Below are 22,599 nucleotides of genomic sequence, written 5' to 3'. Positions count from 1 at the left end.
AAATATTACAACAAAAGAGATGATTTCTGCTTCACATTAGTGAATATCTTGTATCAACATTCAGTGCCTTGCATTTCCTATCATGATACAGGGTTGCTGTTTATGTAGAAGTAATTAAACCAAGAGTTCCAAGTGGTGCAGTTGAAGTCTCCCTCTTAAAATGTTAAGGATGCCACCAAGATTATTTTGACCCTTATGGAATATCTGTTTCATAGAGGATGACAAATATTTTCCTATTGTTGTAATCACTATCCCATCCTCTTTTCCTTGAACACGACCTATTAAATTATACTTATCGTGATGTAATGAGCAACACAATGGGTACAACATGTGGACCAGTATCTGCTTACCCTTCTGGAGCACCTTAGATCCTCCCCAGTTTTTAGTGGAGTTCCTGTAGCACAGTCTGGTTTTCAATGTTGTGTTTTGTAGACTCTTTCGTCTTTTGTTTGTTTTGGGTTTTTTTTGCCATGTTATTGTCATTTCATTTTTGACTTATTGGTATTATATAATAGTTAATAGTATTTGAAAACAGACCAAAACACAAGTGTGCACACACTGGAATGTCTCATTTGCTTAACTGACCATTTATTTTATGCTGATAGTCCTAAATTTAAAGTTTTACTTCAAGTATCACATTAACATGACATAATACAAGAAAATGAAGTCAAGGTGAGATAAACCAAGCAAGAAATACATGTACACTTTACCTTGAAAACATTATATTGACCAATGAACCATGAAAATGAGGTCAAGGTGAGATAAACCAAGCAAAAAATACATTTACACTTTACCTTGAAAACATTATATTGACCAATGAACCATGAAAATGAGGTCAAGGTGAGATAAACCAAGCAAGAAATACATGTACACTTTACCTTGAAAACATTATATTGACCAATGAACCATGAAAATGAGGTCAAGGTCAGATGATCCTGAAAGATAGACCTGTACATCTAAATATGATTTCATGCATCAAATTTAGTAAACTTATTGCTTTTAATACCATAGAAGTAAACTTAACTAAGAAAACTTAACATTGACCAATGAACCATAGAAGTGAGGTTAAGGTCAGGTGATACCTGCCAGACAGACATATACACCTAACAATCATTCCATGCACTAAATATGGCTGAACTGTCTACTGCTTATTGTTTAACCATGAAAATGAGATCAAAGTTAAATAAAACATGCCTGACTGACAAAAACATCCCAAAATATTTCCATACACTAAAATATAGATGACCTATTCATAGCATTCGGTATTTGAAAAACAGACCTAAACTTAAATATTTTTGAAACCCTGAACAAGAAATCGAGGTCGAGGTCAGATGACACCTGCAAGTTGGACATGTACCTTACAATCATTCCATATTTCCAATATAGTTGACCAATGGCTTATAGTATCCGAGATATAGATTTGACCACGAAAACTTAATCTTGATCACTGAGCCATGAAATGAGGTGAAAGTCATGTGAAAACTGTCTGACAACCACAAGGACCTTAAAAGATACGCACACACAAAATAGTTATCCTATTACACAAATGTTATCATAAGAAGACAGAAATTAACATTACAAAAATCTTTACATTTTTTTCAAGAAGTCACTGAACCATTTATAACAAGAATGTGTCCAAAGTACACGGATGCCCCATCCACACCTATCATTTTCTATGTTCAGTGGACTGTGAAAATGAGATAAAATCTCTAATTTGGCATTGAAATTAGAAAGATCATATCATTGGGAACATGCTTACCAAGTTTCAAGTTGATAGGACTTCCAACTTCATCAAAAACTACCTCGTCCAAAAACTAACCTGAAGCGGGACAAACGGACAGACGGACAAACGGACGGACGGACGCACAGACCAGAAAACATAATGCCAATAAATGGGGCATAAAAATGATTTCAAGGACAATTGGCCATATCATGATGGAAACTTCATAACATAAGGCATCTATATACAAAGATTGACACATACAGGTCTTATACCTTCTAGAATATAAAGCTTTTAAGAAGTACTGTAATGTCATAGTCACTGGATCACTATCCCTATGTCTCTGTTTCTGCAATAGAAGTGCCTAATGTACCATTAAAATGAGGTTAAGGTCAGATGAAATCTGCCAGACTGACAAGTACCCCTCACAATCATTCCATACACCACATATAGTTGACTGCTTATAGTATCTAAGAAATGGACATGAGCAACACCAACCTTGATCCCTGAACAGAGGTCAAGGTAAGGTGAAATATGCCTAGACATGTCAACATTGCAAGATACCCATATACTTAATATAGTTGTATGATTACTCATAATTAGTGAGATATTCACCTGACCTAAAAGATTTAATTTCGAGCAATCTCTGAACCATGAAAATGAGATCAAGGACAACGGACATATGACAATTGAAACTTTGTAACATAACATATCTGCAAACAAAGTATGATTCATCCAGGTCTTCTACCTTCTGAAATATAAAGCTTTAAACAAATAGTTTACACCATTGCCTAATTGTAATCCCTATATATAATGTCTCACTTTCTGAGATCTTTAATCATGTATAAATCTGCATGATATTTGGTGGTTGACTAAAGGTAGAAATAAAAGAGTCCATATTTAATAATGGGACCCCAAAATTCAGAAGATAAATTAACACGGACAACAGCTACATCTTGTCCTGGTCTTATAAAGTAATTCAGGTATGTTTCATTATATCTGAATGCTAACTTTCCTGTATGCTACAAACCATTTTTTTCTTTAAATAAAAACCCAATAATCAGATTGATACTTTGTGAGACAGAGAGAATAGACAAAAATAGAGTTTTAAACTACTTAATTCTATGTTTTCAAAAATTGGAGAACCTCTTGACTTCATAATTGATACCATTGAAATATATGAATTAAAGATGTGTCAAAGATAAAACTAAAATATTTGTTAAAGTTTTTATTTCTTTTTCTTCTTCCCAGTCACTTCATTTAACAAATGTTTCATTTTCTTGTCTTTTAATTGATATTCTTTTGATTGTTTTTTACTTCCTGGTATTGTTTGTTCATATCCTAGTTTCCTTTTGTACAATACAGGTTTCTTTGTTTTAGCTTCCTCTTCATCATCACTGTCCTGGAAAAATAAATAATACTTAAAATATTTCTCCTAACTGTTATAAACATAATACAATATATAGGCTGCTGAAATATACCGATACTGGAAACAAACTTTTTTTCTTTGATACTTTTTGTGTTCAGCCAATTCTAGACTATTTTGCACCTATTTAGTTTCACGATTCCCAAATTTACTTGCTGTAGATAAGTTAGGAAAAATTCAAGTCTAACATATTTTTCTACTCACTAAATTAAATTGCTCTCGCAAAATTAGTTTGTTTACAGTTATACAGATACTGTCACAAATATATAATTAGTATATGTGGCCTTAATGGTCTAGTGGTAGGGTTTAAGCCTTTAAGTATAGGAGGTCATGGTTTCCATCCTTAGTTAAGCCTGATCAGACTTGTTTTCGCTGCTTGTCTGCCAAGCATGCTGCATGTATGGGTAAGAGCAAAGACTGGTAGGCTCAGAGTCATATTAATGTGTCTAGGTAGTTAGTATAAAGCAGAGGTCATTATCATATCACATCAACATGTTTTCGTTCTGATACTTCATCAAATTTATAAGTTCAAGCTGAAGAAACCAGGTATGTTTGTGTCTTTGTGATGATGTAGAGGTAACCAGCAAGTGGAATGTAAAAAGTCTTGTTTAATATGTGAATACAATTGTATAGTGAACATATCTTGTGATGCAAACATTATATGATGAGTAAATGTGAGGTATGTATCTTGGAAACTCAATGATACAAATAACAAGAGTAATGTGAACATAAGTCTCTTGACTTTTTTGCATTATGTGTATAAGATTTATCAAGAATATACCAAAACTATACCTCTAACTTAAGTTGACTGTCTTCAGATTTACTACTGCCTTTCTTCTTTTTATTTCCTGAGGAATCAACTGTAATATATATAATGAAATATTATCACATTTGTCGCAATACAATGATTAACTCATTTAGTTTTATCCTAGTTTACAATAAATCATTACTATGGTTAAAAAATCAATCAAGTGTATTTCCATCATCAAATCATTAATGTAATACATTTATGTATATCTAAACAATAGCAAAGTTGAAATGCTTTACTCTTATAATTCAGAAGCAAAAAGTGGTGTACAAGCATAGTTTAGATTTTTTCTTTTCCAATCTTGTCCTTTCTGATAATTTTTGCAGTTTACAGATTTCTTCATCCATATTTAAGGCCAAAAATGCGAAAATTGTTAAAAAAAAAATTTGTCATTTAAGGTGGCTCGTGGGTACAAAAATTTCAGCAAAAAATTGAACCTTTATTTTTTCATTACACATTTTATTTATTACACTATTAGTTATTACTTTATGATATGGTTAAAAAATCAACCCAAAAAATCGATTCGATTTGGCCCCAGATGACTTTTTATATGTTGATATCATTGAAAAAGCTCCAAATTATCTCCCTTTGGTGCAAAAATGCTATTTTTTGGCATTAAATTTGAAATATCTTTTTTAACTCATCGGTGACCTATATTTTTTATTATTGTTTTCAAATAAGCTGTATATAAACTAAATAATTGTAAAATTTAAGCGATTTCTGTAATTAGGTTATATTTTTATTTCGATATTACCTCTATTTCTCCGATTAGTTCAACAGAAAAAAAGGACATAAACAAAAATGTATGCTTCTTCCGGAGGCAGATTGTGAGCTTAAATGAACGGTGACCCCATTTTTTTATTTCATTTTTCTTTTAAGTATATAATAAAGTTCATTTATAAAAAAATATAGCGAAATCCTATATTAGAAAAAAAAACTTATACCCAGGAGCCCCCTTAAAGGTAAAAGATTTCAATCAACAATGTCAGCTTTTTTTCTAAACATGAAGATGGTTGTCTTGCTGGTCATTTTTGCAATTTAAAGTTTTTCCTTATCTATTACAACTAAGATGATAGCCAAAATGCAAATAATTGATAAAAAAAAACATCATTTAGAGGCTATAACTTCCCATGATTTAGGCCATGTTTAGTCATATTTGTAGATCTTGTTTTGCTAATTATTTTTGAAATTAAATTTCCAACTCTATCTATCTATAATAAGAAATGTGTAGAACTTGTCATTTAAGGCAACAATAACTTCTATAGTGAGTTGTCTGATGTTTTTTGTTTGTTATAAAATGAACAGAATGGTAGAACATTTTTAACATTTTTGCAATTGACAGATTTTCTCAATTTATAGCATATGCATTTTTCAAGATAAAGATTTTAGTAAATAACCCATATGTTCTATTGACAATGAACATCAGGTGAAGAGAATTGGTCACTACCCTTTGATTCAGGTGAGCTAAAAGCACATATATAAATTTCATGACTTTACAAGGGCTTACAAACCTCCTAAAATCTCTTCGAATAATTTTCTTTTCTTCAAATTGGCATTCAGATTTTCTTCCCAATCTTTCCTCCGTTGAACAAATTGAAAAATTCCAAAGTTTTTATGAACAAAGAATCCAAATCTGTCTCCCCTAATTTTGTGTTCCTGTTTACCAAGTTCTGTAGCTATAGCAATTTTCTGGCTTGTATTTACATGTTTCCAAATCATTTCCAGTGTTCTACTGCCATTTTTATTACAAGCAATATCAAGATATTGACCCTGCATTAAAACAAAGTGATAAAATAAGTGATTATAACAAATGCATGCATTTACATGCTATATTAAACAATTAATCTATGAGAAAAGAAAAAAATGTTTTAATTTACATTTCATAAGATACCCCTTTTTCCTTGGTTCGTCCAGATAACTTCAGATATAATGATATATTAACTATGACATTATTTTTATCAATGAAAGTGACAGTCATCTTTAATAACCTATCTTTTGCAGCATTGGTAAACATTCTTGAACAAGTATCGGCAGTGAATTATATTTAGCACAAATAAAAATTACCTTTATTCTATTTACAAATGCCTCTCTACTTTTTTCTCCAATTGTTTTGCTCTGGAAAAATGCATCCACCACATGACTACCACATGGGTTACATGCCAAATTCTTCAACTCAACTGGTTTCAGTTCCAGTAGACTGGTTACCATCTGTTTAGGATTACCAAACTTCAATAAATGTTGAAGTAATATGGACCCATGGTAATTAATATCTGTTAAAACTGGATCTTTCTTTGGTGGTTCTTTCTGAAATATATTCCTCGTTACAGGGATGGGGTAATTGAAAATGTAATGGTAATTAAGTGTAATGCATTACAATTTTCCATGTAATTGAATGTAATGTGTAATTGAGCATTTTTTTAATAACATGTAATGGTAATTTAATTAATTACATTGAAAAAAGCATGTAATGCTCAATTACTTTTGAATTACATTTCAATTACATGTACTTTTATTGTGTTAAAGATGAGGATTTGTGTTTAATAATATAAATTGTTAAATTATATTTATTTTTAAAATATTGATATCACATACTTCTTTAATATATGAAGTCTGTAATTTATTCTGAAGGTTTTATATTATTTATTTGACCTACAGAAATTTTTTCTGAATAGTTTTATGATTAAAAACAAAATGTGAGAATATTTATATATGTGTTGTTCAGTTTTTTAGAAAGATCTTTGTTAACTAAATAGATTGATAAGTTATTAACCACCTTGTTAAACAAAACCAAAAAAATGTGTCATAGTGAATTTTTTTTTCTTATGCAGGTAATTAGAATTTAAAATCACTGAACACGATCATTTTGTCAAATTAGTATACACAAAAGGATTATACAAATAACAAGAATGTGTCCCCAGTACACGAATGCCCCACTCGCACTATCATTTTCTATGTTCAGTGGACCGTGAAATTGGGGTAAACCCTCTAATTTGGCATTAAAATTAAAAAGATCATATCATAGGGAACATGTATACTAAGTTTGAAGTCGATTGGACTTCAACTTCATCAAAAACTACCTTGACCAAAAACTTTAACCTGAAGAGGGACAGACGGACGGACGAACGGACGCACAGACCAGAAAACATAATGCCCCTCTACTATCGTAGGTGGGGCATAAAAATTAATAGCTGTAAAAACAAACAGCAATTAATCAGATTAAAATGTCAAGGGACAATGCCACTTTTACATGTATTTTTATCTAATTAGTGAAATACATGTATTTTTATCTAATTAGTGAAATACATGTATTTTTATCTAATTAGTGAAATACATGTATTGCTAATATTTAGACATTATGTACATTGTTTGTACTAAAAATTATTTTTAATATTGTAACAAGCACACTATTTAATATTTTTAAAGTAAAAAAAACCAAACTTTTAATTTATTTATAATTTCTTTATTTATATTATGCTTTATTTGAATGATTTCATTTCTGAGTTGTCAAAATACCCCTTAATATATTGGCAAGTAATTATGAACAAATTCCCTCTCCTATAAACACATCTTCTAATCATGGAACTTCCATGTTCTGATCAAGCAATATCTGCCACATAAGCTCCTGTCGAAAAACTTTCGAATTTGCTGTCAAAGTGTTCAGACCAGAGATATGCAGACTAAATGACAAAACATTAAAATTACTAATGGACCATCATCCAAACATCCATAGGATGTGATGGATGATGGACATTCTGTAAGGAAGCCGAAGGCTTCACGGGTTAAAGATGAATATCTTATTCTACAGGCTAGTAACGACCTTGTTTTACAGTTGAGTGATTTCAAATCATAATCACCTGTACAAATCCACTCATGCGTGCATATATAAACCCGTGCACACCTGTATTCTGTCTCATTTTAAAGTATCCCGAAAAAGGATGTGAGCGAAAAAACTCATTTAATTGTATATAAAATGGGTGGGCCATAAATCAAGGGCGGGTCTTTAACCCGCGAAGCCTTCGGCTTCCTTACAGAATGTCCATCATCCATCACATCCTATGGATGTTTGGATGATGGTCCATTCTATTACAGAAGCCTACAGCTTCTTGGTTAAAGATGAATCTTTAAAGCAAAGAGATCAATTAAATGAGATAAAAATGGCCACAAATATAAGATTTGAAACATCCACATTTAATGCTGTCATAAAATATTACAATTATCATAATCACATAATCATGACACAAAGTCCATAAAGTTCATTTATATATCCAACACAACACCATGAACACAATCCTGGAAAAATCGACGGCTCTGGTCAATCCACGTACAATGTTATTGGTTTCTGTAAAGAATGGAACTCCTGTAAAATATTATTTAGGTTGTCATTAAACAGACAAAACAGCATTAATAAATTTCTTTTTACCTGTCTTTACACCTCTTTTAGCTTCAACCTCTCTTAGATAAAATTTCTTAAATGTTTTTGCAGATTTCCAATTTGCTGTTTTCATAATTATATCTAGAGTGATACCAGCACTAAAAGCTGCAGATGTAGAGGCGCCTCTGAAAGAATGCGCCTGAAATTTTGTAACATCAATACCAGATGAAGTCAAGACAATTTTTAACCATCGAGCTAAAGTTGAGGTTGATATTTTACGCCATGTTCTAAAAGACACCAGGAGATAATCATCTTTGCGCAATTTTTTGGTAGCCTTCAAATAATATTTCAATGTGTATACTGGGCAAAGTTCTTTTTTCTTGTATGTATCCAGAGTTATGTTCTGGTTAATCCTACCAGTTCTGTCTGTTTTTTGTAAACAGTTCATAGTAAAAACAACAGTTTTACTAGATGTTTCCATGTAATTCAAATTCAAATTTGTCAAAGTTTGAGCTCTTTGAGCAGTAGTTAAAGCTAATAAAGTTGCAATTTTTAAAGTTAACATCGTGAGACTTAAACTTTCCAGTGGAAATAAAGTTTCTAAATAACGAACAACTTTACCAACATCCCATGTGATGGAATATTTAGGCAAAGGTGGTCTTGCATTAAAAATTCCTTTCATAAATCTGGAAATGAGATTACTATTGATTACTGTATTACAGCCAATTGATGCCAGAGTCTGGCCAATAGAACATTTGTTCATATTAATGCAACTATAAGATTTGCCATCATCATAGAGTCTAGCGAGAAAATTCAATACTTGTACTTCATTTGGTGAAGTGGTATTGATTTTTTGTGTATTACACCAAAGATACCATTTCCGCCAACTATATTCATATTGTCGCGAGGTAGAGACTCTCCATGACTGAGCGATGATGTTTCTAGCTGATTTTGAAATTCCCTTCTTTTGGAGGGAATGCCTGATACTACACAAGCGACTAGGAATAACTTTCTCATGTTTAGCGGGTGCTTTTGATTGTTGTGTACAAGTCTTAAAAGATCTTGACAAAAAGGGAGAATAACAGGATAATCGACCAAACAATTCAATAATCTTGGAAACCAAGGTTGGGATGGCCATGTTGGAACTATCATTAAAACCATTCTCACCTGTTCCTCTTCTACCTTGTTCAAAATTCTTGCTATGATACTGAAAGGAGGAAAAACATATGGTAAATAATTTTTCCAAGAAAAAGAAAAAGCATCAGAAGCCATAGCATCTGGATCTGGAAACCATGAGACATATTTACTTAACTGTTTATTAAGTCTAGAAGCAAATAAATCAATATTTGGTTGAAAGAAATGCCCACAAATATTTCTAAATATATTTTCTTTCAACTTCCATTCAGAAGAGTCACTAAAATTTCTTGACAATTGATCAGGAGTGATATTATCTTTCCCTGCAATATGGACTGCTGTTATAAAATTGTTTTTATCAGCAGCCCAGAACCATATTTCTCTTACTACTTCCAATAGTGCTACAACACTACCTCCCATGTTATTTATATATTGAACTGCTGTAGAGCTATCAGATTTAATGCAAATATGAGAATTTGAAATGTTTTTTCCTAATGAAAAAAATGCATATTTTATAGCTAAAAGTTCTAATATATTAATGTGTGAAATGCTTTCAGATTTCATCCATCTTCCTTGAGTCTTATTTTTACCATAAACCGCTCCCCATCCAATTTTAGAAGCGTCAGTTTCAATATACTCAGTAGGAGTACCAAAGCTTATACTTTTCCCTTCATTCCTATCTACATTTTTAATCCACCATAAAATTTCATTTCTTGAATTCTCGGAGAGACTCATGATACCATCATAATTGTCATTGTTTTTGCTCAAAGCTAAAGTTTTCTCAATATCTAAATATCTATGAAAAATTGGTGCTAATAAAACTGCACATGAAGCTGAAGTAAATAAACCTATTAAAGAACTTACTTCCCTGATAACAGGATTGTATAAACTATAGATTTTGTTTGCACTTTTCAAAATCTTTTGTATTTTTTCTTCTGTCAGAAACACTTTAAATTGCACAGAATCAATCAAATATCCTAGAAAAATTATTCTCTGTGTTGGAATGAATACTGATTTTTCTTTATTTACTAAGAACCCTAGAGAGTGTAACAGATTTCTCAACATGACAGTATTTTCATAACAAATGTTCTCATAGGGACTATGTAATAATGAATCATCTATGTAGAAAAAAGACCCTACTCCTTGGTTCCTTATATGAGAAAAAACTACTTTCATAAGTTTTGTAAAAATTCTAGGTGCACTTGCTAACCCAAAACAAAGACAAGTAAATTCATAAATCTGATCTTTCCAAACAAATTTCAAATATTTTCTACATTTTTTGTTCATTGAAATTGAAAAATATGCATCGCATAAATCTATTGATGTAAAATAATCATTCTTGCTAATATTCAACAGAACAGACTGTAAATTTTCCTGTTTGAAATGAAAATATTTCACATATTGATTCAGACCTTTCAAATTTATTACAGGCCTATATTTCCCATTCTTCTTCTGAACAAGAAAAATATTTGATATAAATTCATCTTTCTCATGATTTGAAATTTGTATTGCACTTTTTGACAATAAAATTTGAATTTCATTATCAATTAGTTCTATTTCAGTTTTGTCAAAATTCATAATTTTTGGCATAAAAAATTGAACCGGTTTATTTTCAAATTCAATTCCATAACCGTTTTGAACTAGACTAAGAATCCAAGGATCGTATGATATTTTTTCCCAATTATGTAAACCAAAACGAATAGACCCAGCTATAAAAGTGGGAGATAGATTTTTTACCTCTAATATCTCCTGCCTCTTTGGTTTCTGTAACCAGCTCTCCCTCTGTAGCGGGAGTTTCTCATGCCTCTTTGGCCATAATTGTTGTTTTGGTATCTTCCTCTGCCCCTGTTTATACCTGGGGGGCAACCATAGCTGCAACCCCCTTGTCTCCAGTTTTTTGAAGTAGCTGTATTTACAACTCCCTTCATCTTCTGGGCATCATTATGGTGACTTGAGAAACACCAATATCACTCAGATTACAATTCTACCTTGACAGGTAAGTTTGTATCTAGCCTATAAAATACTTATTTAGCCTTGAGAATTGAAAGGTCAGTTTATCCCATTCATACAAAAGAAGTTGGTAAATTTGGCTTCATGCCATTTACCTTGTCCAAAATTAAGGTCACTTTATTGTTATTGTGATATTGTTAAAGTACAAAAGAACCCTATATTCTGACCAATGCTTAAACTTTGTGCATCTTGATTCAATTGTTCAAAATATGTTAATGTTGAAATTTAGGGGTTACTTTCGGCCTTTTTTTTACGTGTTAGTTTTCTTTTCAGATATAAAAAAACTATCGGCTTTATAGAAATAGACTCTGCTTGCAGGTTCTCTTGTTTTTTGTTTACACCAAATTCTAAAGGATTATAATTTAGTTGCAAAATATTCTAAACGTGAGCTGATTTTTTTTTTATCTTTTAATGTGAATTGAAGGTTAAATAATTATAATGTGAATTAGAATGAAGAAAACATCTTGGTCCCAAAAAAAATCATCAATCAGGATATGAAATTCCAAATATTAATTTATTATACTAAAATCAGTTCATATAGAATAAACTTTTAAGATTTTATTGATTCCTTTTAAATTGAAATCTCAAGCCACTGTTTTGCTGGTTTAGATCATGCCCCAACAGAAAACCAATAAATATGACAGTACAATGTACTCTAAGCACAAACACATAAGGTCAGTGTGAAATAGACATCTAGGGCAGGAGCAAACTGTCAGTTATACCAAACCAGTTTGACTAGATCTCTAGTTTAAAACCAGCTTGACTAGATGTGTAGATTATTCTTGGCATAACAATGGTGTGGCCTATATTTTGACAAGGTAAATAACATGAGGACCTGGATGGGTTTTTTAATATCTGTATTCTTTAAAGTTTTAGGGCATTTTCTTTTAATAGCCTTGAAAAAACTCTCATTCTGTAAAATTCTCATGAAAATGATTTTACTATTTAGTCTTTCTGTTACAAGATGATTTATCAATTATGTTCATTGATCATGATTATATTATCAGTATGCCTTACAGTTACCTAAGTTACCTTTTTATTATGCACAGTTATTCTTTATACTTTTGCACTGCAGTAAATTATTCTCTATTCTTTATTTTGATGTTCATTTTCTCTATTCTCTATTATTTTTTGTTGCTATTACATGTATTCTCTATTCTGTAAACCCCATTCTGACCCTCATAGGTAAACTTCTTTTGTATGCATGGGATAAACTGACCTTTCAATTCTCAAGGCCAAATAAGTATTTTATAGGCTAGATACAAACTTACCTGTCAAGGTAGAATTGTAATCTGAGTGGTATTGGTGTTTCTCAAGTCACCATAATATCTTTAACTTTCTTGGACACATCAACTCCGAACAAATATTCGGTAACGTCTAAATGTCTTGTACACAGTTGATGGTACTTCTGATCCATATTGTTTTTCAGTGTCATGCGTCTAACATATGATATTTCAAAAAATGCTGCACAAAGCATTGACAGGGCATTATTAATGTTGACCCTCATTTTAGCCACCGTTTTTACTGCATCTGGTTTCGTCAGTGCTTCTGCAGTACGTATTACTGGTACAATGCCAAAACCCAAGATCCTTTGTATGGTCTGAAAGGACAGATCATCACTTCTGGCTTGGCGATTCAATAGATGCCAAATCTCAGGATTAACTTTAGGAGGTGCCAAAGACTTGCTATTTGAAGGAACTTTATAATCCTTAGCTATTTCTGTAATAACAGACTTACGATTTGTCACAGCGTTTACAAGAGCAGCGATACTCTTATGTGTTTCGTCACCAAACTTGTCATCATCTTCAAAAATTTTTGGTATAGCATAAGCGAACTCTTCTTCGCTGTTTACCTCTGACTCAAACTCATCATCTGCATTGTTTCCAAAAATGTCATATTGACTAAAGTCAACTTCACCTTCACCTTCGTCTTCTTCCGGTGCAACCGGGTGTTCCGGTGCACTCGCTAATTCATATCTGTCGGCATTACTATTTTGCCTGTCTAACAAGAGTTCTAGTTTAGAATAAATTCTTCTGAATTCATCTTCTCTTTCTTTATCTTTATCTGAAGGTTTTGCAATGTTTCCCCGTTTTACGGGAGCCTTTCCTTTCTTGTTCTTGCCAGGTCCCTTACCCGGGCCTCTTTCATTGTTTTGTTTACTTGTGCTAGTTTTCTTTAATTTCTTAACACTTTCTGGGGGAACCACGACCGACTTTAATTGTCTCTTTTTGGGTGGTGAGAAGTGTACTGACTCATCAGCCACTGCAGAAAACCCAGAGAAACTAGCTTCGTCCCCCGAAGCCAGAATGGACATAATGTCCGCCGCCACTTGGCTGGACTGGGAAAGACCCGAGTCGGAGTCTTCAGTACTAGACATTATAAAGTATAGACACGAGTCGTGTCTGCTGATTCAGCAATTTTATTTTTACTTTACTTTACTCGTTCTAGCCTTAGAATAAAATGAGACAGAATACAGGTGTGCACGGGTTTATATATGCACGCATGAGTGGATTTGTACAGGTGATTATGATTTAAAATCACTCAACTGTAAAACAAGGTCGTTACTAGCCTGTAGAATAAGATATTCATCTTTAACCAAGAAGCTGTAGGCTTCTGTAATAGAATGATTATCAAATGCAACGCTTAAACTATGCTTATCGGTACTTCATGCATATTTTACACATGGATTTTATATACATGTATATAATAATATTGTTAAAAAAATATTATGATAAAATGTAATGTGTAATTTAATTAATTACTTTAGTAAAGTAATTGTAATTTAATTAATTACATTTCAAAAACTATGTAATGTGTAATTAGTGTAATTGATCATTTTTGCAATGTAATGTGTAATTTAATTAATTACATTCCAATGTAATTGACCCCAAGTCTGCCTCGTTATATCACAAACTATGTATTTAGGTTTTTTTTCCAAACTTTTTTTTATTTTTCATCTGGACTTTGAGGATTAGAATGAACACAGTAATCACACCTTATCTTTTTCATCTGGTGAAGTGTTTAGTATTAAAGGCTGTGAATGTAAAAATAATAATTTCGATGATTCATAGTTCACTGACAGCTGAAAAGTAGGAGGATCATATACTATAAAACCTGGTTCATTAGAAAGTGTTTGCATCTTATCAGGACCATGACAGTTGTACGTCAATTATTCTTGTTTGAAGAGATTGTTTAGGTAGTAGCCAGAATATGTTGACACAGATAGTTTTAAAATTCGCCTTTAATATATTGTTATTTTCCTTCAGACATAAATGACCATAAAGCATGTTGATTTTAGTTCATTTTTATTGTCTGTCAACATTATCTGACAAGATGAGTTCACTATAATAACAATTGAATTGAAAACTGGGAATGTTAATATAATGAGTAAGTGCCTATCTGTGTCACTTTGCACCAATGGAAGACAAAATGAATGTACCTTTTAAATATCTTGCAGATTATATGAATAAAAATGGTAAAAAGGGTATCATTTTTTAAGTCCTAATTTTATTGTCAGAATAGTATCAGTTATATCTTCTTAACTAATTACTTACATCAGTTTCGTCTTCTTTCTTTACATCACTGTCTGTCATACCATAATATATCTCATACGTAGTTAGTGATAGCAACAGTGGTGCCACCTTCGTTTCTCTTTCTACTGGTTCCAAACAATGAAATGCTGCCTTTAGAGACTACAAAATAAAATTGAGAATGGAAATGGGGAATGTGTCAAAGAGACAACAACCCGACCAAATAAAAAACAACAGCAGAGGGTCACCAACAGGTCTTCAATGTAGCGAGAAATTCCCAAACCCGGAGGCTTCCTTCAGCTGGCCCCTAAACAAATATATACTAGTCCAGTGATAATGAACGCCATACTTATTTCCAAATTGTAAACAAGAAACTAAAATTAAAATAATACAAGACTAACAAAGGCCAGAGGCTCCTGACTTGGGACAGGCGCAAAAATGCGGCGGGGTTAAACATGTTTGTGAGATCTCAACCCTCCCGCTATACCTCTAACCAATGTAGTAAAGTAAACGCATAACAATACGCACATTAAAATTCAGTTCAAGAGAAATCCGAGTCTGATGTCAGAAGATGTAACCAAAGAAAATAAACAAAATGACAATAATACATAAATAACAACAGACTACTAGCAGTTAACTGACATGCCAGCTCCAGACTTACAATTAAACTGACTGAAAGATTATGATTTCATCATATGAACATCAGGCACAATCCTTCCCGTTAGGGGTTTAGTATCATACCATCATAACATATATGAGAAGAACATAACCCGTGTCATGCCAACAACTGTTTTAAAAAAAAATAATGTGTTTAGTTCCGATGCAAAGACCTTATCAGTGACTCAATATTAACGCCAAAATATGCAATCTTTAATGACTTGACAACAGTATCGTAATTATATCCCTTCTTAATAAGTCTATTCAAAGGTTTTGTAAGTTTCTGAGGTGAATACTGACACCTTCACTGGGGTAAAGCTGATGACCGTAACTGCATTCACGGTCATCCCAAGATGTCGGATGAAAAATTAGGTCAGTTTCTGTATTGTCTGTTAAGGTGTTTCTATATCATTTTCTTTACAAATCATACATTGAAACGATGTAAATTTATAAAAGAATCACTCGAAAATCACTAATTACTTCCGAGAAATGTGCATGAAACGGGAAATTCGATTTGAAAAAATCGTTAAGATGACCGTAAATCATAATCAAAATATTTTGAAGATGACTGTAACATAAAACAAGGATGACCGTCATTGGTAAACAGATGACCGTAACTTGTAAAGGATGACCGTAATTTGTAAAGACTGACTGTAATTTATATAGGACGACCATAACTTTTATAGGATGACCATCAATTCTAAGAAATATCCGTATTGTATTCAAAGCTTTTTTGTTGAGTTTGTCGATCTCAATAAGGGCTCGGTTAGCGGATATAAATATGTTTCATAAATTTCTTTTTAACCGGATTCAAGTCGACGACATGGTTCTTATCGGGGCCTTTTATAGCTGACTATGCGGTATGGGCTTTGCTCATTGTTGAAGGCCTTACGGTTACCTATAGTTGTTAATGTTTGTGTCATTTTGGTCTTTTCTGGATAGTTGTCTCATTGGCAATAATACCACATCTTCTTTTTTATATATAGTATCTAAAGTTGGATGTAGAAAATGCATAACCTCCGATTTTTTTTATCACGGACGTGGAACATATCAATCTTTTAGGTCAGAAATTTTCGTGTCTGCCCTTCCATTATGTGAATCAAGAAAAAATTCCCCAAAACAGGTAACGATTGTATCGAAAAGAGAAAAATCGAGTGCACCTTTTTATGTTAAGGCATGTTTTGGGTGTATATTTTGTCTTTAAAACGTACAAAGCAAGAGTATTTTATATAGCATCTCGCTTCAGATTCTATCATTATTATATATCAAAGCTTCAGGTTGACTTTATAACGTAAAAAAAATGACAGTACGAAAAGATGAAATATATGGGTCAAGTGAGATACCTATCTAATGAATCACAAAAACAGAGTAGGTGCGTTCGAATAGCTATTTTTTCTAAAAGTACTTGACGACAGTCTTTTAATTTGGATGGTGAAAATGGATATCTTCGAAAAAATATGATTTTCTTGTGTGTGATAATTAGGGTTTATAATCTTCAACCACTGAAAATGTTTAGTCTGCCCTTCCACGAAATATTTAATTAGAATTTTTTTAAATGCTTAAGAATTTTCAAAAATTCCATCTGACATCCGAACAGACAATATTTTTAAGTTGAACCAATGCAGACAAGATCATTAACTAATGCTCATTAGCTAGTAGATACATTTGTCTTTTAAAATATAACTGACATATAACGATCGATCGTAATGGTGCTATGTGGATAAATTTAGCAGTTTTCAAGAGCAAAATTGGCAGAGCGTCATGCCTACAATGGCTTCCATTTCTACGATTGTGAGCATGAACTGGCGTAATGGGGAGATAATTTTGAAGAAGTAGAATCCTGACTGTATGAATAACATTTCTGTATATATACAAATTGACAACGTTCCGCCTTGTGATACGCTTTTCGTACAATACTATTTTAAGGATCTACTTTGCTGGAGCTCACCTTCACTATTTTATTCGAATGATATTTTCAAAATATTTCTGTTATTTTATTTGCACGACAAAATGAAAGACTATATAATATCAATGGGTGTACATGCAATTTTTTGGCATTTTTAAAAATGTGTATTTATTATATGTCATTAAAAGGAATCCCAGAAACAAACAAAAATCTTTTGTCGAGCAGCTGAAGGCTGTGCACCCCATTTTTTTTATTATGCTTGTAAGGTGTCATTTTATCGCGCTTTTGTGGCATGTTTTCCCTTCCTGTTCATTTGCATGTCTTTTGGCAATCATTTGATACAAAAAGATAGTTATATAATTACGGATATTTCTTAGAATTGAGGGTCATCCTTTAAAAGTTACGGTCATCATTTACAAATTACGGTCATCTTAATAGCAGTTACGGTCAGCCTTGTTATGAATCGCTGATTCTGTTACGGTCATCTCGATTGTGATTTACGGTCATCTTGGCGATTTTTTCAAATCGAATTTCCCGTTTCATGCACATTTCTCAGAAGTAAGTAGTGATTTCCGAGTGATTCTTTTATAAATTTACATCGTTTCAATGTATGATTTGTCAAGAAAATGATATAGAAACACCTTAACAGACGATACAGAAACTGACCTAATTTTTCATCCGACATCTTGGGATGACCGTGAATGCAGTTACGGTCATCAGCTTTACCCCAGTGACCTTTGTGCTTTATAAAGAATATTACCATAAAAAATTGGATGTGAAATACCTGAACGTATTAGAAGTCTGCATGTTGAGCTATATTTACGAATGATGTCTTTATAGCGATGATAAAATTTAGTAAATGTTTTGACTAGTTTGTGATATCGAAAACCCTGGTGTAATAATTTATCAGTAATACATAAATTTCTCTCGTTAAAATCTAAAACATTGTTACATACACGAGCGAATCGTACAAGTTGAGATATATAAACACCGTAAGATGGTGACAAGGGAACGTCACCATCTAAAAAGTAGTACAAAATCTTACTTAAAAAGTGTATACCCTCAATTATAATATTCTGTCTTTTTAACAAGAAAGATTCATAACAGCTATCTCTTATCTAATTACTTTTATTGTATGTTCCTTTATGAACATTTTGTTTTTCGACTGTTAAGAGATTAAAAGTGTCAGGGTGGGATCTCTAAAAACTATATCAGCCCAGAAACATATTCACTTTTGCTAAAAAAAAATTAATAACAATCCGATTTTTAATTTTTTTTTAATTTTCAAAAACATAAGAATTCCCTATAAAAACAAAAGAATATATCTTCTAAGACAAGAAAGCACATAGTATATGATATTATCTGTATTCTGAGATACAGATTGACCAAGTATCTTTAACCTTGATATGAGGTCGAGGTCAGGTGAACCCTACCTGAGGGCCATGTAGTTATTGCAAGAAACCAGATTATATTCCATCCTTTCACAAGTTTTTTATGAGACAACTTTCCACACATACATATAACACATACTCTTAAAAGTTTTTCTTGATTACATCCCAGCCTGTGACAAGTCTCTGCTAGCCTAGTCACTACTCCTAAATGATTTACAGCTAACATGTCTTCCAAATATCCACATAGTTCTCCAAATATCTCCTCAAACTAAAATGAGATAAAATATACCTTCATATATTTCTTAAGAGCACAATAACATATGTATATATGTCAACTTTCTTCAATAAGTATAAGGATGCTATAAAGAAGAAATGATAAAAATGCCCATTTGAGGTGGTACATGTAAACACAACAGATAGTGTAAAAATCACCAGAAAGTTTTAATCATGTTCTAGTGTTAAGGAAAGGTTATGCTTCTCAATGATCAAAATAAGTGTTTGTCAAACTGCTATATATCCAATGAAATTTTACCATATAGGTGTGTGGTTCAATTTTTTATTTTTTTATTTTTTGTCTACGGTTCAAAGTAAATATTTTGTTAAAATGTTATGAAAATTAAATGAACCAAATTTATTTTAATCGAGGTGTTCTGTACCACCTTAAAATAAAAGTCCAGCTCCTGATTTATTGTTTTTTCTTAGCATCTACAGGCAAACAATTTTCATGCATAATCAACTTATTAAGCACCTATAAGTCAACTTCCTAAAATTTAGATATTTTCAATGTGAATTAGTGTAACAATTAAAGATCTTATTTCTTCTTGTTAAAATGATACTAAAAATTTAGAAAATTTCAACAGTAGTATAGACATTGACATTAAACATGGAGTTGAAATAAAAGATAAATAGAAAAAATATAGACTTAAACATTAAACAAGAGGCTGTCACAACGACAGCAAACCAGATTTATATATATTTATTTGTGTCCTGGCAATATCACAAGAACCATTACTGAAGAATGATGAAAGTGAAAATCGTCAATATTGAATTTGACCTCCATTTTGACATCAGTATCAACATATTAAAATTTGAAAAGCTTAGATTGAATGGTTCATGAGTAAATGCAACAGCGTGAATGGAAACACCATTTTACAATCTTTCAAGAACCATAACTCCTGAACGGTAAAAGTCAAAATCGTCATTATTGAACTTGACCTCTATTTTGTCATCAGTAACAACATATTAAAATTTGGGAAGCTTTGGTAGAACAGTTCATGAGTAAATGCACGGACACGACTGGAAACTCCATTTTTCTTTCAAGAACCATAACTCCTGAACGGTAAAAGTCAAAATCACCATTATTGAACTTGACCTTCATTTAATTGTCAGTAACAACATATTAAAATTTTAAAAGCTTTGGTTGAACGGTTCATGAGTTAATGCACGAACAACATTTGATTGCCGCCCGCCCGACCTACCGCCCGACCGACCGGCCGCCCAACCGGCCGCCCGCCTTACATCCCCAAATCAATAACCGACATTTTTGTCACAAAAATCCGGTTAAAAAGAAACATAGACATACAACATTTTACAAACAGTAAATAATGATCTTACATGCTCTTTTTCTTTTACATTTGTGATTAGTCTCTGAAGAATAAAATTTGACACTGGATGAACTGCATACAACAGTAGTTTCCCTTTGAATAGCTTTTTGTACAGTTCAGTGTAAAATTCTCCTGAACACAGATTTAAAATTTGCTCCACCATAAAAGATCCAACTTCATCCTTAGCAATGACAGGAAGGCTACAAAATAAAACATCATCATATATTTCTGAGATAAAATATCCAATTATCTTCTTTCAAGTATGTGTCAGTTCTTAAAGGCGTATTTGTTAGTGCAAAACAAAACCAGTTTTAGTTTGTTAAACTTTCCATTTGTTAATGAGAACCAGTTTGAAACCCAAACTGGTTCCAGAAACTGTTCAAACCATGTCCAAGGGTGGTTTGTGGTTTAGGTTTATGGTTTAAAATGGCGGCAATGTTGATGCAGTGTAGTGGTCGCGAAAAAATTTATGCAGATTCCATGGTCAAATTGATTTTTTTAGTGGATTTCAATACAAATGTACTAGTATAACCTTTTATGTTTGGTGGGTTTTTTTTTTAACTTTACATAGTTTATATAGATAATTAAATTATTAATATTAATTCTGACGACACTGCATGTATTTGTTTGGTCATTTATTTGTTGCCGTTATTGCTATTTTTCTCAGTCTGGCAGTTGTCTTCTTGTATAAATTGGCAATTAAAAAACGTTTTAAATTGTATATAAATTTTTATTTGTTGTAAATTGGAAAATATTGAGATGACGGTTAATGTTTATGAGATAACAATATGATAAAAAAATTGTAAACATTACTGGAATTCATAACTGTGTAATAAATTGAAAAATCCTATGAGAAGAGCTTATGAAATTGTTAGAATTGTTAAATTTTGTGATTAAGTCGTCATTTCTAGGTCAGTGATTTTTGGTATATATGTTGTTGCATTAAGAATTTGTTAAGATAAGCACAACTCATTGTGAAATAATAAAAAAAAAAATTGGCTCCATTCTTGAATGGGTATTATAACACTGAAACATTTGACAGGTACCATGTTGAACTTAATTGTGATTAGGTATGGTGATCCCCCATTGATAATTCATTGATATTGGTATACAGTGTGCACATCTTTTATTATAAACAGAGCTTATTATAATTTGACTGGGTGTGTCTGTCAGTATCTTACCAATAATTAATTAAGAGATTTTTTATTTTTATGTCTAAATTCTAAGCAAACAAGAATGTGTCCATAGTACACGGATGCCCCACTCCCACTATCATTTTCTATGTTCAGTGGACCGTGAAATTGGGGTAAAACTTTAATTTGGAATTAAAATTAGAAAGATCATATCATAGGGAACATGTGTACTAAGTTTCATGTTGATGTAACTTTAACTTCATCAAAAAACTACCTTGACCAAAAAACTTTAACCTGAACTTTGCACTATCATTTTATATGTTCAGTGGACCATGAAAATGGGGTCAAAACTGGCATTAAAATTAGAAAGATCATATCATAGGGAACATGTGTATTAAGTTTCAAGTTGATTGGACTTCAGCTTCATCAAAAACTACCTCGACCAAAAACTTTAACCGGACGGACGAATGGAGGCACAGACCAGAAAACATAATGCCCCTCTAATATCGTAGGTGGAGCATAAAAATACACCTCTTTCTCTCTGCAGTGTCGAGGATTATTTAACACAAGTTTAAACTGATGTTAATTTTTAACGCCTAGTGACAAATATTTCATACATGTTCAGGAGAAAACGGGATTAAAAGTCGGGTATATAATGTAAGAATCAAGAGTTGTGATATTATTGCTAATAAGGCAACTATCCAAATATGAAGTGGATGTAAGCAATTATAGGCAACCTTAAGGCCTTCAACAATGACAAAACCAGATACTGCATGTAAAGCCGTTGATAAAAGGCCATGAAAAGGGTGAAACAATTCAAACGAAAACACTAACGGCCTAACTATACAAAACAAAACAATTTACAAAAAATCAAATATGAGTTGAGACATGAGACATGAGCCAACGAC

At 32.2% G+C, this 22,599-nt stretch overlaps 2 protein-coding genes across 2 annotated transcripts in view; both read right to left on the bottom strand.

The window, feature by feature from the left end:
- Positions 1-2,933: 2,933 nt before the first annotated feature.
- The window catches only part of LOC139522965 (nucleolar protein 9-like), a 28,714-nt gene continuing 9,048 nt past the window's right edge, over positions 2,934-22,599 (bottom strand). Inside the window, exons 5-11 of the mRNA XM_071316652.1 lie at positions 20,569-20,758; positions 19,094-19,222; positions 15,025-15,162; positions 6,019-6,258; positions 5,466-5,724; positions 3,939-4,006; positions 2,934-3,122 (exon numbers count right to left, since the gene is read on the bottom strand). Coding sequence (XP_071172753.1) covers positions 2,949-3,122; positions 3,939-4,006; positions 5,466-5,724; positions 6,019-6,258; positions 15,025-15,162; positions 19,094-19,222; positions 20,569-20,758 — 1,198 coding nt within the window. The 3' untranslated portion in view covers positions 2,934-2,948. The remainder of the gene's footprint in view (positions 3,123-3,938; positions 4,007-5,465; positions 5,725-6,018; positions 6,259-15,024; positions 15,163-19,093; positions 19,223-20,568; positions 20,759-22,599) is intronic.
- Positions 8,318-11,398, bottom strand: LOC139522975 (uncharacterized). The gene is made up of 2 exons (XM_071316666.1): positions 11,198-11,398; positions 8,318-9,533 (listed from the first exon to the last, which is right to left on the bottom strand). Exon 2 carries the CDS (start codon positions 9,462-9,464, stop codon positions 8,337-8,339), a length of 1,128 nt encoding a protein of 375 aa, XP_071172767.1. The 5' UTR covers positions 9,465-9,533; positions 11,198-11,398; the 3' UTR covers positions 8,318-8,336.

Source organism: Mytilus edulis, chromosome 5 (genome assembly GCF_963676685.1).
Source record: "Mytilus edulis chromosome 5, xbMytEdul2.2, whole genome shotgun sequence".
NCBI classification, from domain to species: domain Eukaryota; kingdom Metazoa; phylum Mollusca; class Bivalvia; order Mytilida; family Mytilidae; genus Mytilus; species Mytilus edulis.
This window is presented reverse-complemented; position numbering and strand designations above follow the sequence as displayed.

Excerpts from the sequence above, each read along its gene's own strand:
- LOC139522975 (XM_071316666.1), bottom strand. The coding sequence starts at position 9,464 with ATGGCCATCCCAACCTTGGTTTCCAAGATTATTGAATTGTTTGGTCGA.